A 21,499-nucleotide genomic window follows, 5' to 3' on the forward strand; every position below is an offset into this window, starting at 1 on the left:
TACCACTGAGCTATAGCCCCAGCCCTTAATGTAAGCTTTTAGTAAAACTTTAAATTCAAGTAGTGCACTTAAAGAAAAACTGGAAAATCAAGAGCTGCAGATAAAAATCACAGTCTCTCTATTTATTCTTGTATATATGTGATTCTACATAGTTTCTATTACCCACATTTACTTCTTTGGATATAAATGCCCCCTTTCTGTACCACAAACCTATTAAAGCTACTTTGGAGTTGTAAAACAAAAATAAATCAAGAAAGGAAAAAAGATAACCTTTTTCTAATTATCAAGAATCCAAGGCTGGGCATAGTGACATACACCTGTAATCCCAGCAAGTTAGGAGACTGAGGCAAGAAGATTAAGTTTGAGGCTAGCCTCAGAAACTAAGTGAGGACCCTGTTTCAAATATAAAATAAAATAATATAAAATGATTGGGGATGTAGCTCAATGGTAAGTGCCCCTTGGTTCAATTCCCAGTACACACCTACCAACAACAAACAAACCAACAACAACAACAACAAAAATTTAATTTTTTATTTTATCTAAATGCCATTCACAACATTTTCTTTTTAGCAACTCTCAAAAGGACAAAATGATTAAGACAAGTTTCCCATACAAGAATAAGAATTAGCCAGACGAGGTGGCGCACTCCTGTAATCCCAGCAGCTTGGGAGGCTGAGGCAGGAGGATTGCAAGTTCAAGCCAGCCTCAGCAACTTAGCAAGGTCCTAAGCAACTTAGTGAGACCCTGTCTCTAAATCAATACAAAAAGGGGTTGAGGATGTGGCTCAGTAGTTAAGTGCCCTGAGTTCACTCCCCAGTACCCAGAAAAAAAAGGATTAATTTGATCTTTCCCCATTAATAGGAATTCAGAGATTTTACAATGCAGTTTGTACAAAACAAAATTATAATACCAATTTCAAAGAAACTTAAACAATTAAAATAGTTCCTGGTCTAACTTAATAAAGAAAAAGGAATTGTGCTTTGTGTGTTACTGTCTCATTTTAAAATCATTATCACAAAAATGACTGGTGGAATAAGGGGATGTAATATTACTGATAATGGTGAAGAAAAAAATGACAGATGATATATAGCATGGGTTCTGATAATAAACCTTATGTGCAGTTGGGATTCTCCAGTATTAAAGAATTAATATAAGCAACTTTAGGGAAAGAAAATTAATTTTTAAAAATTAAGGGTACTATTTTGAAGCTTACCTGAAATAATTTTAGGAGTCTGGATTTCCACAAAACCTTTGTTAATTAAAGTTTCTCGGAAGAGATGGCAAATGCCAGACTGGAGACGGAAGACTGCCTGACTAGTTGATGTCTATAAGACAATAAAAATCTAATTAAATCAATTTCATTCACCATGTGTGCTCAGCACTGCTGGAAACCTAAACATAAAACTACTCTTGCTCTCAGAATTTTTAAGTCTAATAAGGGAGAAGACAAAAGCACACAAATACAGTGCAGAAGGTGATAAGGAAGATGGAATGTAATGACTATATATGAACATAGAAATGATAAACAACCAGATGTTTTAATCTGTAAGAATTCCATAAAAGAAAAATATTCTTAACAATTAATTAAACATCATACTAAAAAATTCTGTTTTTTTAAATGCAACCCATTACGTGAGATTACCATTGTTTGTGCAGCATAAAAGTCCTCTAAGGGAAGATTTTTGCACTGAATAATAAAATAAAGCCACCATATACTTTTAATTATTATCAATAATACTTGAATTTCAGACAATCACGTATTTGTTCCAATTAAATAAGAAATTAAGAAAAAATAAAAGGGGTAACACCCTAAGACAATGAATCCTCAAATGGCACATAAAACACGGTCCACCAGTCACCTTTTCTATTTTCTCTACCTTTCCCTCCTTTCTTTCTCAGGTTCTTTGGTCCCCTAATTTTACTTTCAGTCTCAACCAAGTCTCATAGTTGCTAGAAAGCTCTAGAGGTAACTGTCTCTGGTCTAGACTAATTTTTGACCATTTGGTCAAAAGAAGAGGTTTCTTATCTGTAGGTCCTTCCTAATATATTAGGGGGAAGAAAAAGTTATCCTATGACTAACTAGACATTTAGTAACATACCTGACCTTAAACCATTGATGACTGTGAAGAGCTGAGTTGGTGGTATTCAGGAATTTTAATTATTTACCCTATGTCTAAGGGTTCACGCTTGAATCAGTGCATAGAGCATTCGTTCTGAATGTAAACAGTAGCACCTTTGAAAACAGTTAATGATGAGATGGCTAATCTATATTTCTTTCACTACAAAAACCGTTACTTAATAACCTTGACTTTCTGGAGGTGGGGTAAATAAATTCATGTAACCAGGCATACTTAAGTAACTATTTTATAATTCAAAGTCAAAGTAAAAATCAATAATTTTCCACAAAAGAACTGAAAACATTTAAAAGACCCCATATAATTTTTAGAGTGTTTACTCATTTTCAAGACGTTTACATTTAAGCTAGAGAAAGACTTGTGGCTTTTTCTTTTACATTATGTGGTTTAGGGAAATGTTTGGTTCATTTAATCACAACAAATTACAAATTCTTTGATTTCAAAAAGCTAGCAACCTATTTAAAATGAAAAGTGTTACACTATTACTGATACACATACAGATACTGATACACATTCTTTTTTTTTTTGCACTACTGGGGATTGAGCCTAGGGGCACTTCACCACTGAGCTACATCCCCAGCCTTTTAAATTTATTTTGAAATAAGGTCTTACTAAATTGCAGAGTCAGGTCTCACACTTGTGATCCTCCTGCCTTAAGCCGAGTAGCTGAGATTACAGGTGTGCACCAATGTTCCCAGTTCAGTGCAATATATTTTATAAGAGGGTCAATGAATATATTTTATTGCCACTTGCCTCTTTTAATTAGCCCCACTAAATTCACTCACTCATTCTCTTATCAAATGGAAATTAAATGTCTGAACTGGTTGTCACAGTTAATGTAGTATTAATAGAAATTTCACTAATTATGTTATTTATTTAAAAATATTTTTTTGGTACTGGGGATTGAACCTAGGGGTCTTTACCACTGAACCACACCCGCACCCCTTTTTATTTTTTATTGTGAGACAGGTCCTTACTGAGTTGCTTAGGACCTTACTAAATTGCTGAGACTGATTTCAGATTTAGGATTACAGGTGTGCTTCACCACACCCAGCACTAATTATGTTTTTTAAAAACCATACTGTGCTCCCATTCTTTCCTTCCTGATTATATAAATAAGTATGTTAATGGGAATATTTATGAGGAAGCTGGATCAATGTCATATTTTTTAAAAAGCATTTTTCCTCATTAGATTCTTTAAGACACTTGCTAACCATTAGAAAGATGGGTAACTACTGATAAGACATGAACAGTTATTTAGATAATAATTCCAATATGTACTAATTTGTTTCTTTCTTTTTGGTATTGCAGATTGAACCCAGGAGTGAGACTGAACTCAGGAGTGTTCTACCACTGAGTCACATCCCCAGTCCTTTTTATTTTTTATTTTGAAACAGGGTCTTGCTAAGTTGACTAGGCTGTCCTTGAACTTGTGATCCTCCTGCCTCAGCCTCCCAAGTTGCTTGGATTATAGGTCACTGTGCATGATTTTAATTTGTCTACGTGTCCTAATTTCTATCTAGCCTTTACATGTTGGAGAATATTTACTATTTTAAATGAGAATAAGGATGGGGAAAAGATTAAATGAAGAGAATTACTATCATTATTTTTTGGGTACCAGGAACTGAACTCAGGGGCACTCAACCTTTGAGCCACACCCCCAGCCCTATTTTGTATTATATTTAGAGGCAAGGTCTCACTGAGTTGCTTAGCACTTTGCTTTTGCTGAGGCTGGCTTTTGAACTTCTGATCTTCCTGCCTCAGCCTCCAGAGCTGCTGGGATTACAGGTGTGCACCACCACGCCTGGCAAGAGAATTATTAAATATAAGTTGTTCTTTAAAAACAAATAACAAACAAGAAAATAAAATATTCCAAATAAATCCTCAACTATTTTGATTACTTATCATATTAACAGGAATTACTACCAAAAGCTGGGTACGTTGTATACATCTGTAATTCCAGCTACTCAGGAGACTGAGGCAGGGGGATCACAAGTTTGAGATCAGCGTGGGCAACTTGGTAAGACCCTGTCTCAAAATGAAGAATAAAAAGGGCTGTGGATGTAGTTCCGTGGCATAGCACCCCTGGGTTCAATTCCTAGTACCAAAAGAAAACAAAAACCCAAAACCAAACCAAACACACATCCCCAAACCAAAACTACAAAGATAAAATTTAGTATTAGGAGGTTTGAATATCACTCTAAGGGAATTTGTCCAGAGGCAAATACTGTCCACAAGTCCAAACTGCACAGTAAATTTGCTAGAGAAATAGTGCTCAGTGAATTAAATCCATGTCTAATAAACTTTTTTATCTACAGCAAGTTTATCTTTCAACATTTGTTCCTCCATCAATAAGCAGTATCATTAGAAGACAACTCAGAGAAGTTAAAATCTAAGAAACAGTAAAGGATGGGCTGGGGTTGTGACTCAGTGATAGAGCACCTGCCTAGTATGTGTGAGGCACTGGGTTCAAGTCTCAGCACCACATATAAATTAATTAACTAAATAAAGGTCCACAGAAAAGAAAAGTAAAGGAAATCTCCCCCCTTTTGGCCAAATCAGGTAGTTCTGGGTAGAATATATCTAAAGAGCACAAAAATATAAATATATTTTTAAAATACTGAACTGTTTACTTATTACGTATTGATTACTATAATTGCTTTTTCCATCTGTATAAAAATTTTATGGTTTAGGGTAACAATAATCTTCAGTAAGATTACAGAGTGTATAACAAAAGAAATGTATGCTTAATAAAGTATTTGTATAGATCTATTTCAAATAAAATGCACCTAAATATTACAGCACATAAAGTTAATGTAAAGCATAATGTTAATTTTAATTTGAAGGTATAATTGAACCTTATTTCAATTGGCGAGGTATACATAAATACTTCATATACAGGTTCAGTATCCCTTATTTGAAATGCTTGGAACCAAAAGTATATTAGATTTTTTTTTCAAAATTTGGAATATCTACATAAACGTTAATGAGATACCTTGGGAGTGGCACCCAAATCTAAACATGAAACTTTTTTTTTTTTTTTTTTTGGTACCGAGGATTGAACTCAGGGGCACTCAACCATATACTTTATTTTATTTATTTATTTTTTTGGTGGCACTGGGGATTAAACCCAAGGTCTCACACATGATACCCACGTCCTCCACCATTATTATATTAAATTAAATTATATCCTTAGCTCTCTATTTTACATGTGGAAGTTTTTTGGGTGGGGGTACCAGGATTCTACCACTGAGCTACACCCCTAGCCCTTTTTATTTTTATTTTTTAATTGAGATAGGTCTTGCTAAGTTGCTGAGGCTGGCCTCAAATTTGTGTTCCTTCTGCTTTGGCCTCCTGAGTTGCTGGGATTATAGCTGTGTGCCACTCTAACTGGCTCATGTAGAATTTTCCACTTGTAGTGTCAGGTGGTGGTCCAAAAAGTTTTGTATCTTGGGGCACTTCATTTTTTAAATTAGCAATGATCAATTGAGACTTCATTTTCTATTATTATATTTATATGAGTACTTAAAAAAAGGCTTTAGGTCATAACGATACTTATGATGGTGGTTTCCATAATGTTTAAATCTAAAAAACTGTTTTGGGTCAAATATATACTTTAACAATTGTGGGAAAATAGAACTCATCAGTGATTAAACAAATATTTATTATATGTGTACTCTGTGTTGGCATTAGGTTAGGTGTTAGATAATAGTAGTTATTAAGTAGGCATGATTTAGAAGATAGACTACAGATAACTTAGAAGTACAGGGCCAGGAGACAAATATTTTTATTCAGACCATCTGCCCATAAAGTTCCTAGAGAAAACAATTCATTATCTGAGAGAAAAGTCAGGCTACACTAGAATGAATATGAAGATATATCTTGGAATGTTTCATATTATAGGAGAATGGTAGTTTTGCCTTTTACTTGCAGCTTCTCCAACTCTTGACTTTTTTTTTTTTTTTGGTAGTTGTAGACAGACACAATACCTTTAATTAATTTATTTACTTCTATGTTGTGTTGAGGATCAAACAAAGTGTCTCACTCATGCTAGGCAAACACTCTATCACTGAGCTATAACCCCAGTCCTGACCTTTGACTTTGCTAAGCTAAGAATAAAACAGCTACTTTTGTAACTAAGGTGCTTAAAGATTTGAAGTTATTAATGCACATCTCCCTAAATGTAGTCAAAGTAGAGGTTAAAAATGTGAATGCTGGGGCTGGAGTTGTGGCTCAGTAGTAGAGTGTTTCTGGGTTTCATCCTTATTACCACATAAAAACAAATAAATAAAAAAAGGTATTTTGTCCCTCTACAACTAAAAAAAAAAATTCAAAAATAAATGTGAATGCTTATGAGGACCAAATAACATGAATTAAATAGGAGAATGACACTTGCTGGTGCAGGACAAAGCATGCCCCATCTAGTATGCAAGCTCATGTGGACCCAGTATTGCCAGATTCTCCTGCAACTTTTCAAGAAAAGCCACCCAGATTTTAATACGAAATTACTATCTCCTTTATTCTTTCTTTTCTTTTGGTACTAGGGATAGAACCCAGGGGCATTTATCACTGAGTTGTGTCCCCAGTCCTTTTAATTTTTATTTTGAGATGGGATATTGATTGGGTCTAGCTAGGTTGCCAAGATTGGCTTCCAATTTGTGATCTTCCTGCTCAGTCTCCAAAGTTGTTGGGATTATAGGTGTGTACTGCCATGCCTGACTCTTTCTTTTTTGAGATGGGTCTCATTATGCTGCCCAGGCTAATCCCACACTTCTGTGCTCAAGTGAGTCTCCTGCCTCTGCCCTCACAAGTGAGGGTACTACAGGTGCATGTGCTATTGAATCTGGCAAAACTCCCATGCTTCAATGGTGGCAATGAATTTAAATAAAAAACAAACAAACAAATAATAACAAACTCTTTGGGTCAAATACAGTATGTCTGTCTTCTGTCTTTCAAAATATATGAAAAACCTGAGGTTACTAGGCAGCATCAAGAGGTTTTTTGAGCAAGGGGTGGGTTGGGTGGGGTTGTGCATGTCCTAGTGACTTGGAAGGCTGGGGCAGGAGGATTCCAAGTTGGAGGCCACCTCAGGGACTTAGTGAGACTCTGTCTCAAAAATACAAAACAAAAACAAAACAAAAAAACAAACCTGAGGATGTAGCTCAGTGGTAGAGTGCCCCTAAAAAATAAATAAATAAAAGAAAGGAGGACTTTTGATTACTTCTGGCTTTTTCTACATAAATCAAAATGGAGAAGGTAAAGTAGACAAAAAGCAAATAATAAGCAAGAACACTGAGTGTATTATGAGGGCAAATTAAATAGGAATGATTGCAGAAGATTTGGAAGTAACTCTTTTTTTTTTTTTTTTTTGGGTGCTGGGGATCGAATCTAGGGCCTTGTGCTTACAAGGCAAGCACTCTACCAACTGAGCTATCTCCCCAGCCCTGGAAGTAACTCTTAAGGTGACAAAGAATTTGACATTAGGTAGAGTACTTAAGGAGGAAGATGTGGTCAAACATTAGGAAAGAGATGACACTGGTTTTACTACAATGATGAAACCACTGAAATCTTTCACTTGCAATAAAACCAAAAGGGAAACAAAAGACCCATGAAACTGCTGTATAAACCACTAGGGCCAAATACTTCTATATTATTAACTGTGTTCAGATCAAATTCACAGGATTAAGGCATTAATTAACTCATCTGCATTTGTTTGTTCTAAAATGTGCATATAATCTCTTTCATGATTTTCTAATGATATTAATGGTTACATTGACTAAACTTGCCAAAACTATTATCACCTGGAACTGACACTATTTATTGGCTTTATGATTACTGTCATTTTAAAATAAAGTGAGTCAACATCTTATGAACTAGCACTTCACTGTTCTCATTGTCAGCAGTTCTGTTAAGGGGAAGGGTCGATTTGAAAGGTAATTGTTTCTTGAATTATTATAGATAGGAAAAAAATGCCAATTAGCCTGATAAAGTGGTTATGGTATCTCTGCCCATCTCAATTTTGACATAGTCACATCACTTAATAAATAAATGAGGCATACCCTGAGATCGATGACTCTGTTGTCTAATCTTGTATCTTGGTTAACAGTAGCTCTTCCTTCCTAAAAAACAAAAATAAAATCAAACAAGATAAAAAAACTTACAACAACAACAACAACAACAACAAAGACTGTAAATTTTGAATAATACAAAAAAACATTTAGAAGCTGCTCACTTTTAAGTGAGAACATAAATGTGAGTGTTAATAATATGCACAAAATCAGGGCCCTAAAATCATGGTAGAAAAAAGGCAGGGTCAGAGAGAAGTTAGTGTTAAAGAGAAAGAAGAGAAATGAGCATCAACAGATGCTGAGGCTTTCTTTCCCTCTTCTACCCCACCAAACTCTGACTCACTATTAGAACATAAGAAGAATTAACCACTTGTACCTTTATTGATTCCTGGATTTAAGCTGTTAGCCCTACAGTGATGGAACAGATAAAAGCTGACTCAAAAATAGTAGTCTTCAAAAGTATGGTCTGGGAATCACAAAAGGTTCTTGAGATTCATTCAGGGAGTTCATGAAGTCATACCCATTTTTGCATAATACTACTTTTTCACTCTCACTCAAGGAGTTTTCCAAAAATTATACAAAGGTATAACAGAGTAAGTTCAGAAGCAATATGAGAATCTAGCTATATATTAAGACAGACATCACAAAGACTTATAGATATGTTTAACACAATGTCACTTTTAAAAAACAATTTTTACAATGCCACAACACTAAATTATTATTTTTAAAAGCAGTTTTTAGATGTTGATAGATCCTTATTTTTTATTCATTTATTTATATATGGTGCTGAGAATCAAACCCAGTACCTCACGCATGCTAGGCAAGCGCTCTACCTCTGAACACAACCCCAGTCCCTAAATTATTTTTTGTTTTAGAAAATATAAAATGTTATTTACTGCTTATTTTATTATTCATATGAAACATGCAAACTTAAAATAATTTGTATTGTTTTAAATAATTAATACTTTAGAATTTGTTTTATATTCTAATACTGTAATATTGATAGATAAAACAACAAAATAAAAGTTTGGGGGTGGGTGGGAATCTTCAAATTTTTTTTTTTTTGGTGGTACTGGGGATTAGACCAGAATGCCAGGGTCTTGTGCATGCTAGGCAAGTACTCTATCACTGTTGTATACCCAGTCCTTCAAAGGGCTAGCCCTAGCATGTATAAGGCTTGGGTTTAAACCCTGGCCTCTCAAAGACAAAAAAAAAAAAAGGTGTAAAAGGGATCTTGAGATCAAAAAAGTCAGAACTATAAAATTTATTTAAATACCTATTTTTGTGGTACTGGGGCTTGTGCATACTAAGTAAGCACATTTCCAGCCCTTGTAAATTTAAATGAAAAGTGAGCTCAAATCAATTTATAGGTACTCAATATAAAAGTAGGACATCAGGTTTTCAATGTTTTATAAACTAAATATACAGAGGAAATATATCATAAATACAAAATTTACCTCTTCTCCTTCCACCTCAGGCCGAATGGCATCATCCAGCTGCAGGGGCAGGCGGGGTTCAGCCAAACTGACCACATAAATCTGAAAGTGAGAAATTGCCAAAAATAGCAGCAAGCACACAAAACCTGGTATCTTTTGCTTACAAGGGAAAAAAATCTATATTTGACTTAAACATGAAGCAATACTTGCATACATCCTTAACTGAAAATACTTGCTAAAATTAAAAAAAGATATAAATTTATTTTTCACCTACAAAATGCAGATATTTTTGCCTACTTCAATGAGTTGTTAGAATAATCAAATAAGTTAAGGTATATAGAAATATTTTATTATCCCTAGGGTGAAGACCAATGTAAAAAATAACTAAGGCCTGGATATGTCATACAAAAGCTGTTGTTAGGGAAATCAAACTCAGAGCTTCAATTGAATAGCTATTACTGTTAACAGCATTTGGTCATTGCTATCACTAGGATCAGATTCAGTCCAGCTCTGCTACACCTCTCCTTCCTTTTCTTTTTTTTCCAAGGATCTCTTCATTGCCTCCTCTTATCAAATATTAACATGTAATTTCCTACAGCTCTTCTGGTTGGAAGTTGCCATAGAGAATGTTCCTTTACACTGTTAAAATTTCTCAATATTCACTAATTTCACATTTTAGTGGTAAGAAGCAATTAGGTCATAAAGACTGCACTAGGGTTTTCTGACTACTCTTAAAAAGCTACTATATTATATTCCAACTATGGCTGGAAAACTTGCTAAAGCACAAAAGGGAAATAGCCTTTATTTAGTTAATTCAGGAAAGGGAATTATATTCTTACAGTTAGCAGATCACATTTAGCATTTAGCTCAGACACTTCAAGAAAAAGTGTCAAAAGTACACTTCATTCTTCCTCATAGTAAAATAGTTATTTGTAACCATTTCATATACCCCATTTGTAGGGTTCCCTTTGATTAAAAAAAAATTGATTTCCAATACAAAGTAAGAGAACTGAAGAGTTCCTTCTTTTACTTTTATAATTACTAGAAAGCCATCATCATCTTCATTAGGTTTTTGAGGATTTTGATCTCCACACCTTCACATAATACTTGGCACAAAGTATATATAATCTGTAAATGCTGGCTGAATAAATAAATTCATGATAAGGAAAAGTCATTGCTTATGATAAAATTCTATTTAGTCTATAAAACTTTGTTTTGTGAAATACTTTATAATTACTTTTATTAAGGCGAAACTTGTCTAAGTTCCTTAGGTTTTATATTTATTATTAACACTTATTAAGATTGTATTGCATGCCACATTTTAAGAATATTTTCTTTTATAATCCTGGTGCTGGAGATAGACCCAGGACCCCATGAATGGCAAGAGCTCTACCAATGAGCTACATGCCTAGTTAAGTAAGAATTTCTTAAAAGTATATTTGTTTGCTCTAGTTACTAAAAATTTCTTTATTAAAGAACTGAAAAAGATTTAGTTGGAAGACAGGGCCTATCTTTCTTATAAGTCAGCATAAATGAACTTCTTTATTAGGTTACAGACTGCCTGATAGAATTGATTCAAAATGAGACACATCAAAGAATTCTGTCAAGTTAGGTCAGTTAAAATACAAGATTTTCTATGTCTCAAAGAATTTCATGATAATCAACTCCTGTTAAGTATAATCTTACTCCTTGCCAGAGGTAGTGGTGCATGCCTATAATCCCAGAAGCTCAGGAGGCTAAGACAGGAGGATTTCAAGTTCAAAGCCAGTCTCAGCAGCTTAGTGAGGACCTAAGCAACTCAGTGAGACCCCGTCTCTAAATAAAATACAAAATAGGGCTGGAGATGTGACTCAGTGGATGAGTGCCCGAGTGCAATCCCTGTTACCAAAAAATAAAAAATATATACAAATATAATCTTACTCTCAGATTACTGAGTAGGTATGGGTTGATCTTTCTGAATCAGTTTGCTTCATTTTCTTATATATGCTCATGCACACATGCGTATACACAAATACAGACAAGGTAAGGGTGAAAAGAAGCCATCTTATTTTGAAGACTACTTCTTAAGAGAAATTTAATGATGCATATTGTAGACACAATCTAGGCCTCAATCTCAGAGCTATAGGTTCAAAGTGGTAAAGATATTTCAATAGTACTAAATATGTGTGAACTTACTTTTTTTTTTTTTTTGGGTGGTACTGGGTGCTGAACCTAGGGCCTTGCACATGTTAGGCAAGTGCTCCGCCACTGAGCTACATACCCTCAACCCCCTTTAAAAATTTCTGAGACAGGGTCTTCTTGCTAGGTTGCCCAGGCTGGCCTCAAAATTGTGATCTTCCTGCCTTATTCTCCTAAGTAGCTGGTACTTATGGTATTTTAAGTCAATGAAAATGAGCTGCTTAGTTTTTATGCCTAAGAAGAAAAGAGATGAAGGATAAAGTCTTGTTTTAAAAAAGGTTACTATTTGAATGTGAGACCAATATGGGATTATTTCTTTTGACTTTTCTATGTTGGGAAAATATTAGATATATGATAATTAAAATGATTAAAAATTAGCATAATTAAACTTTAAAAGCATCAGAAGAAAATTCATAATAAGACTGTTCACAATTGTAAATAAAGTTTTGAAATGTGTTTTATACTTTTCCTTATGTGACTACAGTAAACTACAAAAATGACTACAATAATTCCTCCTATTCCTGTATGTATGTTCTTGCCTCTCCTCTCACCAACAACTGGAATCTATTTCACTACACCTTAGAGTTGAGTTTTGCTTCCTAACTTTGAAAAAGGGATATTTAATAAACATGACATAAGCAGAAGCTTAAAAAGTGCTTGTGCACGAGGTTTTCTTCACTTGCCTCTGGGAACCATCCTGGATTAGGAGAGACCACAAGGAGAGATGCTCAGTGAAATAGTCAATGCCACATGGAGCAGGTGACCCATTCCAGATAGGCCCATCCTACTTTGCTCACAGAATCATGAGCAAATGTTTGTTGTTCTAAGTCACTAAATACTGAGGCAATTAAAAAAAAAATGAGGTAATTTGTTATATAACAAAAGCAAATTATTATGAATTTCAATATCGTACATGAACTTGAATTATTAAAAACATAGATGTGGCATGAAAAGTTGTAATAACTACTTCAATTTATTTCTAGACACCACTTACACACATAAATATTTTTATATATTACATTTGGGCATGTCTGTGTATTTGTTTAATTAGGTGCTGGGGGATCAAACCCAGGGTGGTCTCAGCATATGTCCCACATGCTAGGCAAGTGCTTTACCACTAAGCTGCCCAAGCTCTCACAATTTCATATTTTGAAAAAGGGTTACCTTTTGAACATGTAATTCAACATCCTGCTGTGTACAGCTTCCAACTTTCTGATTCACTTTTCTCACAACGCCTTCTATATCTACGATGCTTTCCTTGTTGATGCTGTCAAGAGATAAAATTTACAACTTTAATCAACTCATTAGAGGTGTCAGGACTCATTTGGTGTTTAAGCAATAAAGCCGAACATGTTAAACTCAATACAGTAGCCACTTGAGATAAAAAAACCAGTCTATTTAACCTAAAATAGAAAATAAGCTATTTAAAATAAGCTATTATGTTGCATACTTTGCAACATTCTTTAAGAGATGATTTTTTAGATGCCATAAGTTACCATTTATAAGATACTCTGGACAAAAAAGGCAAAAGGGCCAAGTAAATTGTGAAAAGTAGCAAAAAATTTTCAATTATTTATTAAAGAACATTTTGCTCCCAATACTTGAGATTCAGTATGATCAGCGTTTCCTATAATGAGAAACACTGGCTTCAATAAATGCAATTACTGGTATGTAATGGAATTACATAATAGAAGAAGGTCAACTGAAAAGATTAAGAGGACATTAGGGTGCTGTTTTGCAATTAAATCTTCATTGCCTATAGTTTATGAGTAAACTTTGCCACTGAATTTATGACAGACAGCCTACTGGATTGTATATTCCTACTCAAATGAATGCTTTTATGAAAGAAGCTTAATACATGATGAACATAAAATAAATGCAAATCTCCTAGGTAGTTTATTCTTTAAGAAACTTGAATCTTGAACATGAGACACTCATTCTGAAATAAAACATTTATGAAATTACTAAAACACTTGATATATTTTTAAAATCTCTAGTACATAACCAAGGAAGAAACAGTGATTCCCATACAAAATGTACTAGTTTTACTTTTGTGTATATTCTTGTACTGACAGAATGTGCTACAATAATTGTCTTGTTCTGACAGAAAGTGTCTTCAATAGTTGTGGTGCTTTCAGACATTTCAGAAACCCAACAGTGTTTATATTCCAAACACCACCACCACCACAATCCAGTTCATGAACATTTGCTTAGGGAAGGGATCAAAATAAGGATAACAGATTAAGAGTAAGAAGAAAGAAAAGCTTTCATTCCACTTTGCTATATGGCCTAGGATTCTATGCCTGTTCTCAACTATCTCTTAAAAAAAAAAAAAAATAGGAAAAGAAAAGAAAAGAAAAAAAAAAAAAAAAAAAAAAAAAAAAAGCCAGGTGTGGTGGCATACACCTGTAATCCCAGCAGCTCAGGAGGACAAGGCAGGAGAATCACAAGTTCAAAACCAGCCTGAGCAACTTAATGAGACCACCTTGTCTCAAAAATAAAAAATAAGAAAAAGGGGCTGGGAATGTGGCTCAGTGATTAAGTGCCCCTGAGATTAATCCCTGGTACCAAAAAAACAAAAAAAAAAAAAAAAAAAAAAAAAAAAAGAGAGAGAGAGAGTTTAAAACAGCAAATATATCTCTTGCATTTTCTCCTGTTCTAGAGTATTAATATAATATCTAACTAAAATCTTGAGTATTGAAGAAGCTCAATTTATTATGGCAGAGTAAGTGGTGAACTAAGATTAAGTACTTTTAAGACTTGAAAAGACCAAGAGGTTTCAGTTTACTTTTTAAGTTTTTCCAATACTAGCAATCTAGTGTCACTGAATGTGTCTTAATGTGACTGCCACCTACCAGCTGATTTTTGATGTCTGAGTATATGATTCACGCCTCGTGAGAATTCTGTTGTTTGTTTCACATGTCTCCATGAAGAAAGTTTTCTCTTCCTCATTGGTTAGTGTAGTTCTGCTTTATGGAGTCACCTGCCCTGTCTCACCCCAACTACAGCTCCACCTGGCTACCTTTTCATTATGTCCCAACCCTCTTGATTCTCTTACTTTATCCCTTTTGACTTTGTAGAAGGCCTTTGATGGTTCCTTACACTTTCCATTACCTGACAGTTTTCTTCAAATTGACTCAAGCTAAATATATCTAAATATCTCTCTCTCTCTCCCTTTTTTTTTTTTTTTTTTTTTTGCGGTGCTGGGGATTGAACCCAGGGTGTTGGGCTTGTGAGGCAAGCACTCTACCAACTGAGTTATAACCCCAGCCTAATATATCTACCTTTAAGGACTGAGTTTCATGCTAGCTTCCTTCCAGAAAGAAGTTAAAATGTGATCAAAGACATTCTGCCTAGGTCTGGTTAGACATTCAATGAATGAAAACAAATTTTCTCTTCTTTCTCCTTTGAAAATGCAGATGACTCCTTGTATTTTTTTAAAGCTTGGATGATTTAATTCTAATATCTCTACACATCTAAATCTATACCTCTATCTCTATTTATATAAATGAGTGAATTCAGAAGAAAAATAACATTAAAACAAAACCAGATTTATGGAAAAGGATGAGACTAAATTTTGCTAGCTAGAGCTAACATAAAGCTATATGAGAGTATTATGTGTATGTAATGTACATGTATATATACTCACATTAGAAACAAACCAAGGATAGGAATACTTGAGTATGTTTCTGTCAGTAGAACGATAAATTTCACTTTGATTATAGAAACAGTCTATTTAACCCATTAGGTCCCAAGTTTTCAGTTCTTTATCTATTTTGATGAAACTGACACACATACGTTAAAATAAGCTAGAAATCATAACCTAGAGCTTATATTATATTGATATTAATTATAATTAATTCTTATTGTTGCCATATAATTACATTTCATAATTTGTATTACATACCATATAATTATACTGTATGTATTATATATTATATACTGTAAGTTTTTGTAGGTGTTCCACCTCAGGGATGGTGGGACAAAATGGGTTAAAATGATTATAACTAACTATGCAAAGATGACACAATATTTAGGTTACATGTTATAGTTTGATTGCTATCATAAAGAGACTATAAAAAGTTTTCAGTTTTACATTTTGAAACTAATGTGCTGTTGTGTTCATGTTTTGAAAAAGAGTTGTATCTAGCATGCATCTAGAAGCCTTGGGTTTTTATAGAGGACATGACAGGGAAAAATATCCATGGTGGAAAGCAGGGAACTCCTGGGAACTATTTTATTGCAGGAGAAATAGATGAAGTAAATTAAGTATGTCTTTTCAAGAACTAAGTCAGCTATTTTTATTGTTAGCCCCCCCCCAAACATACTAATACTGAATTGTTTCATGCTTCTTTTATTTTCCGACAACCTTTTTGATACTCTAATCACTCAAGAAATAAGATAAATTAGCATAGCCTTGATATTAAGCTATCCATTATGAACTGCCAATCATCAATTTAATAGTTTTTTTTTGTTTTTTTTTTTTTTGTGGTGCTGGGGATTGAACCCAGGGCCTGTGCTTGTGAGGCAGGCACTCTACCAACTGAGCCACATCCCCAGCCCAATTTAATAGTTTTGTTCTAACTAAAACTATCTATAGAATACAATTGTATAAAGCACTGACCTTTATGTAAAGTATTTCATAAAAGTATTTTGAGTTGTCTATCAAGTTTTTTCTTAAATACAAAATAAATGATATAATGTCTGGCTAACAATTATAAAACATGAAACTTGAGGAAAAAACAAATAGTAGTACTCAGTTATGTGAAGGAAAAGGACTGTATTTTGCCAATACAAATGACATACACTTTATTACTTAAGTTCTCACTAATGAGGGATGCTTTCACTGTCTGCAGTTCTATCTATCTTGATTATCAGGGTTAAGAAACTAAAAAATTCTTGTGGAACTATTAAATGTGGACACCACTGTTGGATTAAATAACATCTGACTGCTGGTATAAATGTGTCTGTATCACATGTGTATTCATTCACACAAACAAACCTAAAACAGGAAAAGTGGCAGTGACATAACTGAGTCCAGTAATAGATGTTCATAATAATGGCCTTCTTCATTCTGTAAATTAAAAACAAAGAATGTATAAAACACACTTCAAAGATTATATTAAAATTACAGTAAGTGAGAGGAAGACTCACAGTCTAAAAAGTTTACTAACGAGCAATGCCTTATTGTTTCATGCTGCCAAAAAAAATTTTATTTCTTGATATTCTATAATTTTGAGGGACACTGACATCTTATTAGATCAAACTGTTCTTTTTAAAAATTTCACAATGCAGCTGATACAAAGATCTCACTGTATGAGAGTATCAGCATTAACATTTTCTTGTTTATGTTTACATTTTTAGTTTTATCTTTAATCTATGGTTTCTTTGTAGAAATTGATCCAACCCCCAGGTACTAGGGGATTGTATCCTGCTCTACCACAGAGCTATACACCCTTAAAAAAAAAAAAAAAAAAAAATTTTTTTTTGAGTCACATAAGAATGTGACTAAATTGCCTCGGCTGTCCTTAAACCTGCAGTCCTCCCTCAGTCTCCCAAGTAGTTGGGATTACAGGCATGCAGTCACCAGCCTAGTTGTAGAAATCCTTTATGTTACTTCTTTATTTTCTGTGAGTCAGTTTATTGAAAGAGAGTCCCTCCAAATCAGTTAATGAGGCAAAGTGAACTGAAATAGGTTACAATACATTGACAGAGAACCATAGAGACAGGGTATCAGCATTAGCTCCTTTTTATTATTGGAATCCCACAATCTTCCTTCAGAAACCTCACTTGACGTAGGTGACATGAAAGGTCACATAGGTGACCTTTTCAGATGTGATCCAAGTGATGGGCCTGGCCCTGTGTTTTCCTACAAATTAACTCTTAGGAGAGTCAAGGTTTGTTCTTATGATTTTAAGCTATTTTTTTGAAAAAGTTTTAATATAAAAGAATATCCTTATTTATTATTCAGAATTAAATGTTAATCCAGCTCCCTCCTCCACAGTTACTTTTTTTATTTAATCTATACTACTCCACATTATTTTCCTCATTTGTAGAAAATACGAAATGCTTTATAAATTTTGTGTCATCTTTTTATGGTAGCTTTGTTCATTTTCTGTTTTTGTTTTGGCAGTACTTAAGGTTGAACCTAGGAGTGCTACATCCCCAGCTACCTTATTTATTTTTATTTTGAGACAGGGTTTCCCTAAATTGCTGAATCAGGCCTCCAGCTTGTGATCCTACTGCCTCTGACTCCTGATTAGCTGGGATTACAGGTGTGCACCATCACACTTGGCCCTGTTTGTTTGTTTGTTTGGTATAGGGATTGAGCCCATGGGCACTATACCACTGAGCTATAAATATAAACCCAGTCCTTTTTACTTCTAAATTTTGAGACAAGGTCTCACTAAATTGCTTAGGGCCTTGCTAAATTGCTGAGGCCTATAACTTGTGATCCTCTTGCCTCAGTCTCCCAAGGTGCTGGGATTATAGGTGTGGAACACCATCTCTGGCCCTTCTGGTTTTTTTTTTTCTTTTTTAATGTTGAAAAAGCTAACATTTTTTTTTCTAACTAAAATATAATGTATACATAATATGTATGTCCCAAAAGTATTATTTCCATTATTACTTAGCAATTTCCTTTTGTGTTTTAGTTTCTGTGTTATATACCATCTCATTTAAACCTTATCAGTGCCTATAAGACTGGTATTACCACCATTTTAAAGATGAGAAAACAGAGACTCTAAGAAGTTAATTAGCCTAACTTCACAGAACTTATAAGGTTATTTACTAATTACTGTATTAGAATGTTCTGTTACAGACTCACAAATTAACCCTAAAATTTAAATATCTCAGAATTCATCTTTAGTTTACTTTGAAATAATACATTCTCAGGTGCTCATGAGTTGCAAGATTTCTTCATGTTTATGTAACAGATACTGGGTAATGGACTCTCTGCTAATAGTTTCCCAAATGTTCAAGAATTGGGCTACTTTACTCAGTAATAATAATGTGTTTTGATGTCCTGCTATTGTTGCCAGCCTCAGTAGAAATTCAGCAGAATCTTGGCATAAAAACAGGAAATTATTAAAGTTATATTTAACCTAGAGAAACAATCCCATAAACTATCTGAGAATACTGACATCAGATTTTAGATTTTTTAAAAGCACATCTTTATCCAAGTTCTCCATACTGAACTGAACAGGGCTGCAAGCAATTCTCTAATAGGCAAATACCCTATTCCAACAAATAGGTATATTTATATGCATTTGTTCCAGGAACTGCAATACACAATAGTTTAATGGTTTACCCTATGATCATCAACTTATCTACCTGGATATCCACCTTCCTTTGGGCCCCAACTCTGGAGAGTACCTACCGCAGAACTTGCAACATGTCTCTGCATTACAGTTTTTATCTACCTTTCCCTTCTTCCAAAATCAAGTTTCTCATATGATGCCTGTATCTTACACCTAAGCACAGCATAATGCCTGGAAGACAGCAGGTACTAAATGGAAGTTTTCTAAATTAATGAGACTTCTGAGTGTGATTTGCTGTTTTTCAGATCTAATCGTTAATGTACAAACTAAAATTTTAACCTACCAGCTAGTGAAATACCTATTTTTAGTGAAAGAGCTAGAAAGGAAAGAAAATAAACTAAACCAGTTTGTAGCTAGGTGACTCATTAGAGAATGAGAAACATATGTGTGACTCACTAGCTACCAATAAATCACTTAACCACAAAGATTACTACGAAGAAAATAAAATACACATGCATACAAACAATGGTACTGAATAAACATCAAAACATCTCCAGGTTTGGGGAAGAGTGCTGTAAGCATATACAGCAATATATAATTTTGGAGGGCGGGTATTGGGGATTGAACATAGGGGCACTCTACCACTGAGCTATATCCCTAGCCCTTTTTTTTTTTTTTTTTTTTTTTTTTTTACATTTACCTACCTACCTACTTATTTATCTATTTATATTTGGTACCACGGGCCAAATATCCCCAGTCCTTTTCATTTTGAGCCAGGATCTTGCTAAGCTGTTTAGGGCTAAATTGCTGAACTTGTGATTCTTCTGCCTCAGTTTCCTGAGTCACTGGGATTACAGGCACACATCATAATGCTTGGCTTACTCTGGAACTTTTAAATGGCACTAAATGAAAAATAAGATTTTTTTTTTTTTAAACCAGGGATTGAACCCAGGGGCATTTAACCACTGAGCCACATCCCCAGCCCTTTTTTATTTTGAGATAGGGTCTTGCCAAGCTGCTCAGGGCCTCGCCAAGTTGCTGAGGCTGGCTTTGAACCTGAAATGCTACTGTCTTAGCCTAAGTTGTTGGGAGAAAAAAAAGGCCAGGTGTGGTGGCACACACCTGTAATCCCAGAAGCTCAGGAGGTTGAGGAAGGAGAATCACAAATTCAAAGCCATCCTCAGTAATTTAGCAAGGCCCTAAGCAACTCAGTGAGACCCTGTTTCTAGATAAACTAAAAAAAGGGCTGGGGACGTGGCTCAGTGGTTGAGCACCCCTGGGTTCAATCCCCAGTACCAAAAAAACAACCAAACAAACAGAAAGAAAGGGAAAAAAAACAGAAAGAAAAGGAAAAAAGGGGGGATCATTTTTTGCCTCAACACCAGTATTAACTACTAAATCAGATTATTAAAGTCAACATAAGATGGGAATCCAGAAATACAGGTCTGGATAGGTATTGTATCTTCCTGTTTCCAGACAAATTTCATTTACAGACTTCAGCTATACAATTAAGAATGTGTTCTTAAAATCTCTAAGGAATAAGATGTGCCAACATTCTTATGTAACCCATTCAGTTGCTTCATCTTTATATGCATTTAGCCACAAGAAAATTGATCTTTTCAGAGAATTGATTAAAATAATGTAGTGAAAAGTCCTATGGCACTTAAATACAATAAGTGAATCAACTTTTCAGATGATGACCTGAACATTCCAAGGAGAGATAACTTGGGGGGAAAGCGTTTACCCTGTATTAAACTCCAATGTTTCTTTTTTTTTTAAAGGCAATTTTCTTTCTCTCTTTTTTTTAAAGTACTTCCAGTTGTAGATGGACACAACACTTTTATTTTATTTATAAATCTTTATGTGATGCTGAGGATCGAACCCAGTGCCTCATATGCATGAGGCAAGTGCTCAGCCACTGAGCCACAACCCCAGCCCCTCCAATGTTTCTTTTTAAGGAAAAGCCTCAAAAGCTAAAAACTGCAAGCAGTATAGTCTAGTAAGGCAAAAGATAAGCACCTCAAATTTAATAATCTAAAGTAAATGCTAAGATTGTTATCTACTTAAGATATTAAAAGTGACCTCATATTTTGCCTTTTAAATGATTAGGAAACCCCATCTGGAACTATCTGATTTGATATTTTTAATAGTAGAGTTCCAGCTTTTTCCCACCTGGTATATGGCCAGAGGGAATAGAGTTAAATGTAGGGCCTTATGGAATTAACATATAAATACCATTATTTCTTCCACTTTGTTGTATGAGTTCACATTTTGATGTCTAGTGTCCTTGGGTGGTAACCTTCAACATGGAGACATTTTGCAAATAAACAGTCCTTAGGTGCTCCCCCTAGTAAAGATAACTTTAGGCATTTTATATATAAAAACTGATTCAAGAGGCTGAGGGAAGAGGATTTCAAGTTCAT

The 21,499-nt window shown here is 34.4% G+C and overlaps 1 protein-coding gene across 2 annotated transcripts in view; it reads right to left on the bottom strand.

Moving 5' to 3' along the window:
• Positions 1-21,499, bottom strand: part of Dars1 (aspartyl-tRNA synthetase 1) — a 65,502-nt gene that overhangs the window by 16,424 nt on the left and 27,579 nt on the right. For both annotated transcript variants that reach the window (XM_047546621.1, XM_047546620.1), the window contains exons 5-8: positions 12,982-13,084; positions 9,661-9,741; positions 8,195-8,254; positions 1,214-1,325 (exon numbers count right to left, since the gene is read on the bottom strand). In XM_047546621.1, coding sequence (XP_047402577.1) covers positions 1,214-1,325; positions 8,195-8,254; positions 9,661-9,741; positions 12,982-13,084 — 356 coding nt within the window. The remainder of the gene's footprint in view (positions 1-1,213; positions 1,326-8,194; positions 8,255-9,660; positions 9,742-12,981; positions 13,085-21,499) is intronic.

The sequence above is a fragment of the Sciurus carolinensis genome, chromosome 3, assembly GCF_902686445.1.
Source record: "Sciurus carolinensis chromosome 3, mSciCar1.2, whole genome shotgun sequence".
NCBI classification, from domain to species: domain Eukaryota; kingdom Metazoa; phylum Chordata; class Mammalia; order Rodentia; family Sciuridae; genus Sciurus; species Sciurus carolinensis.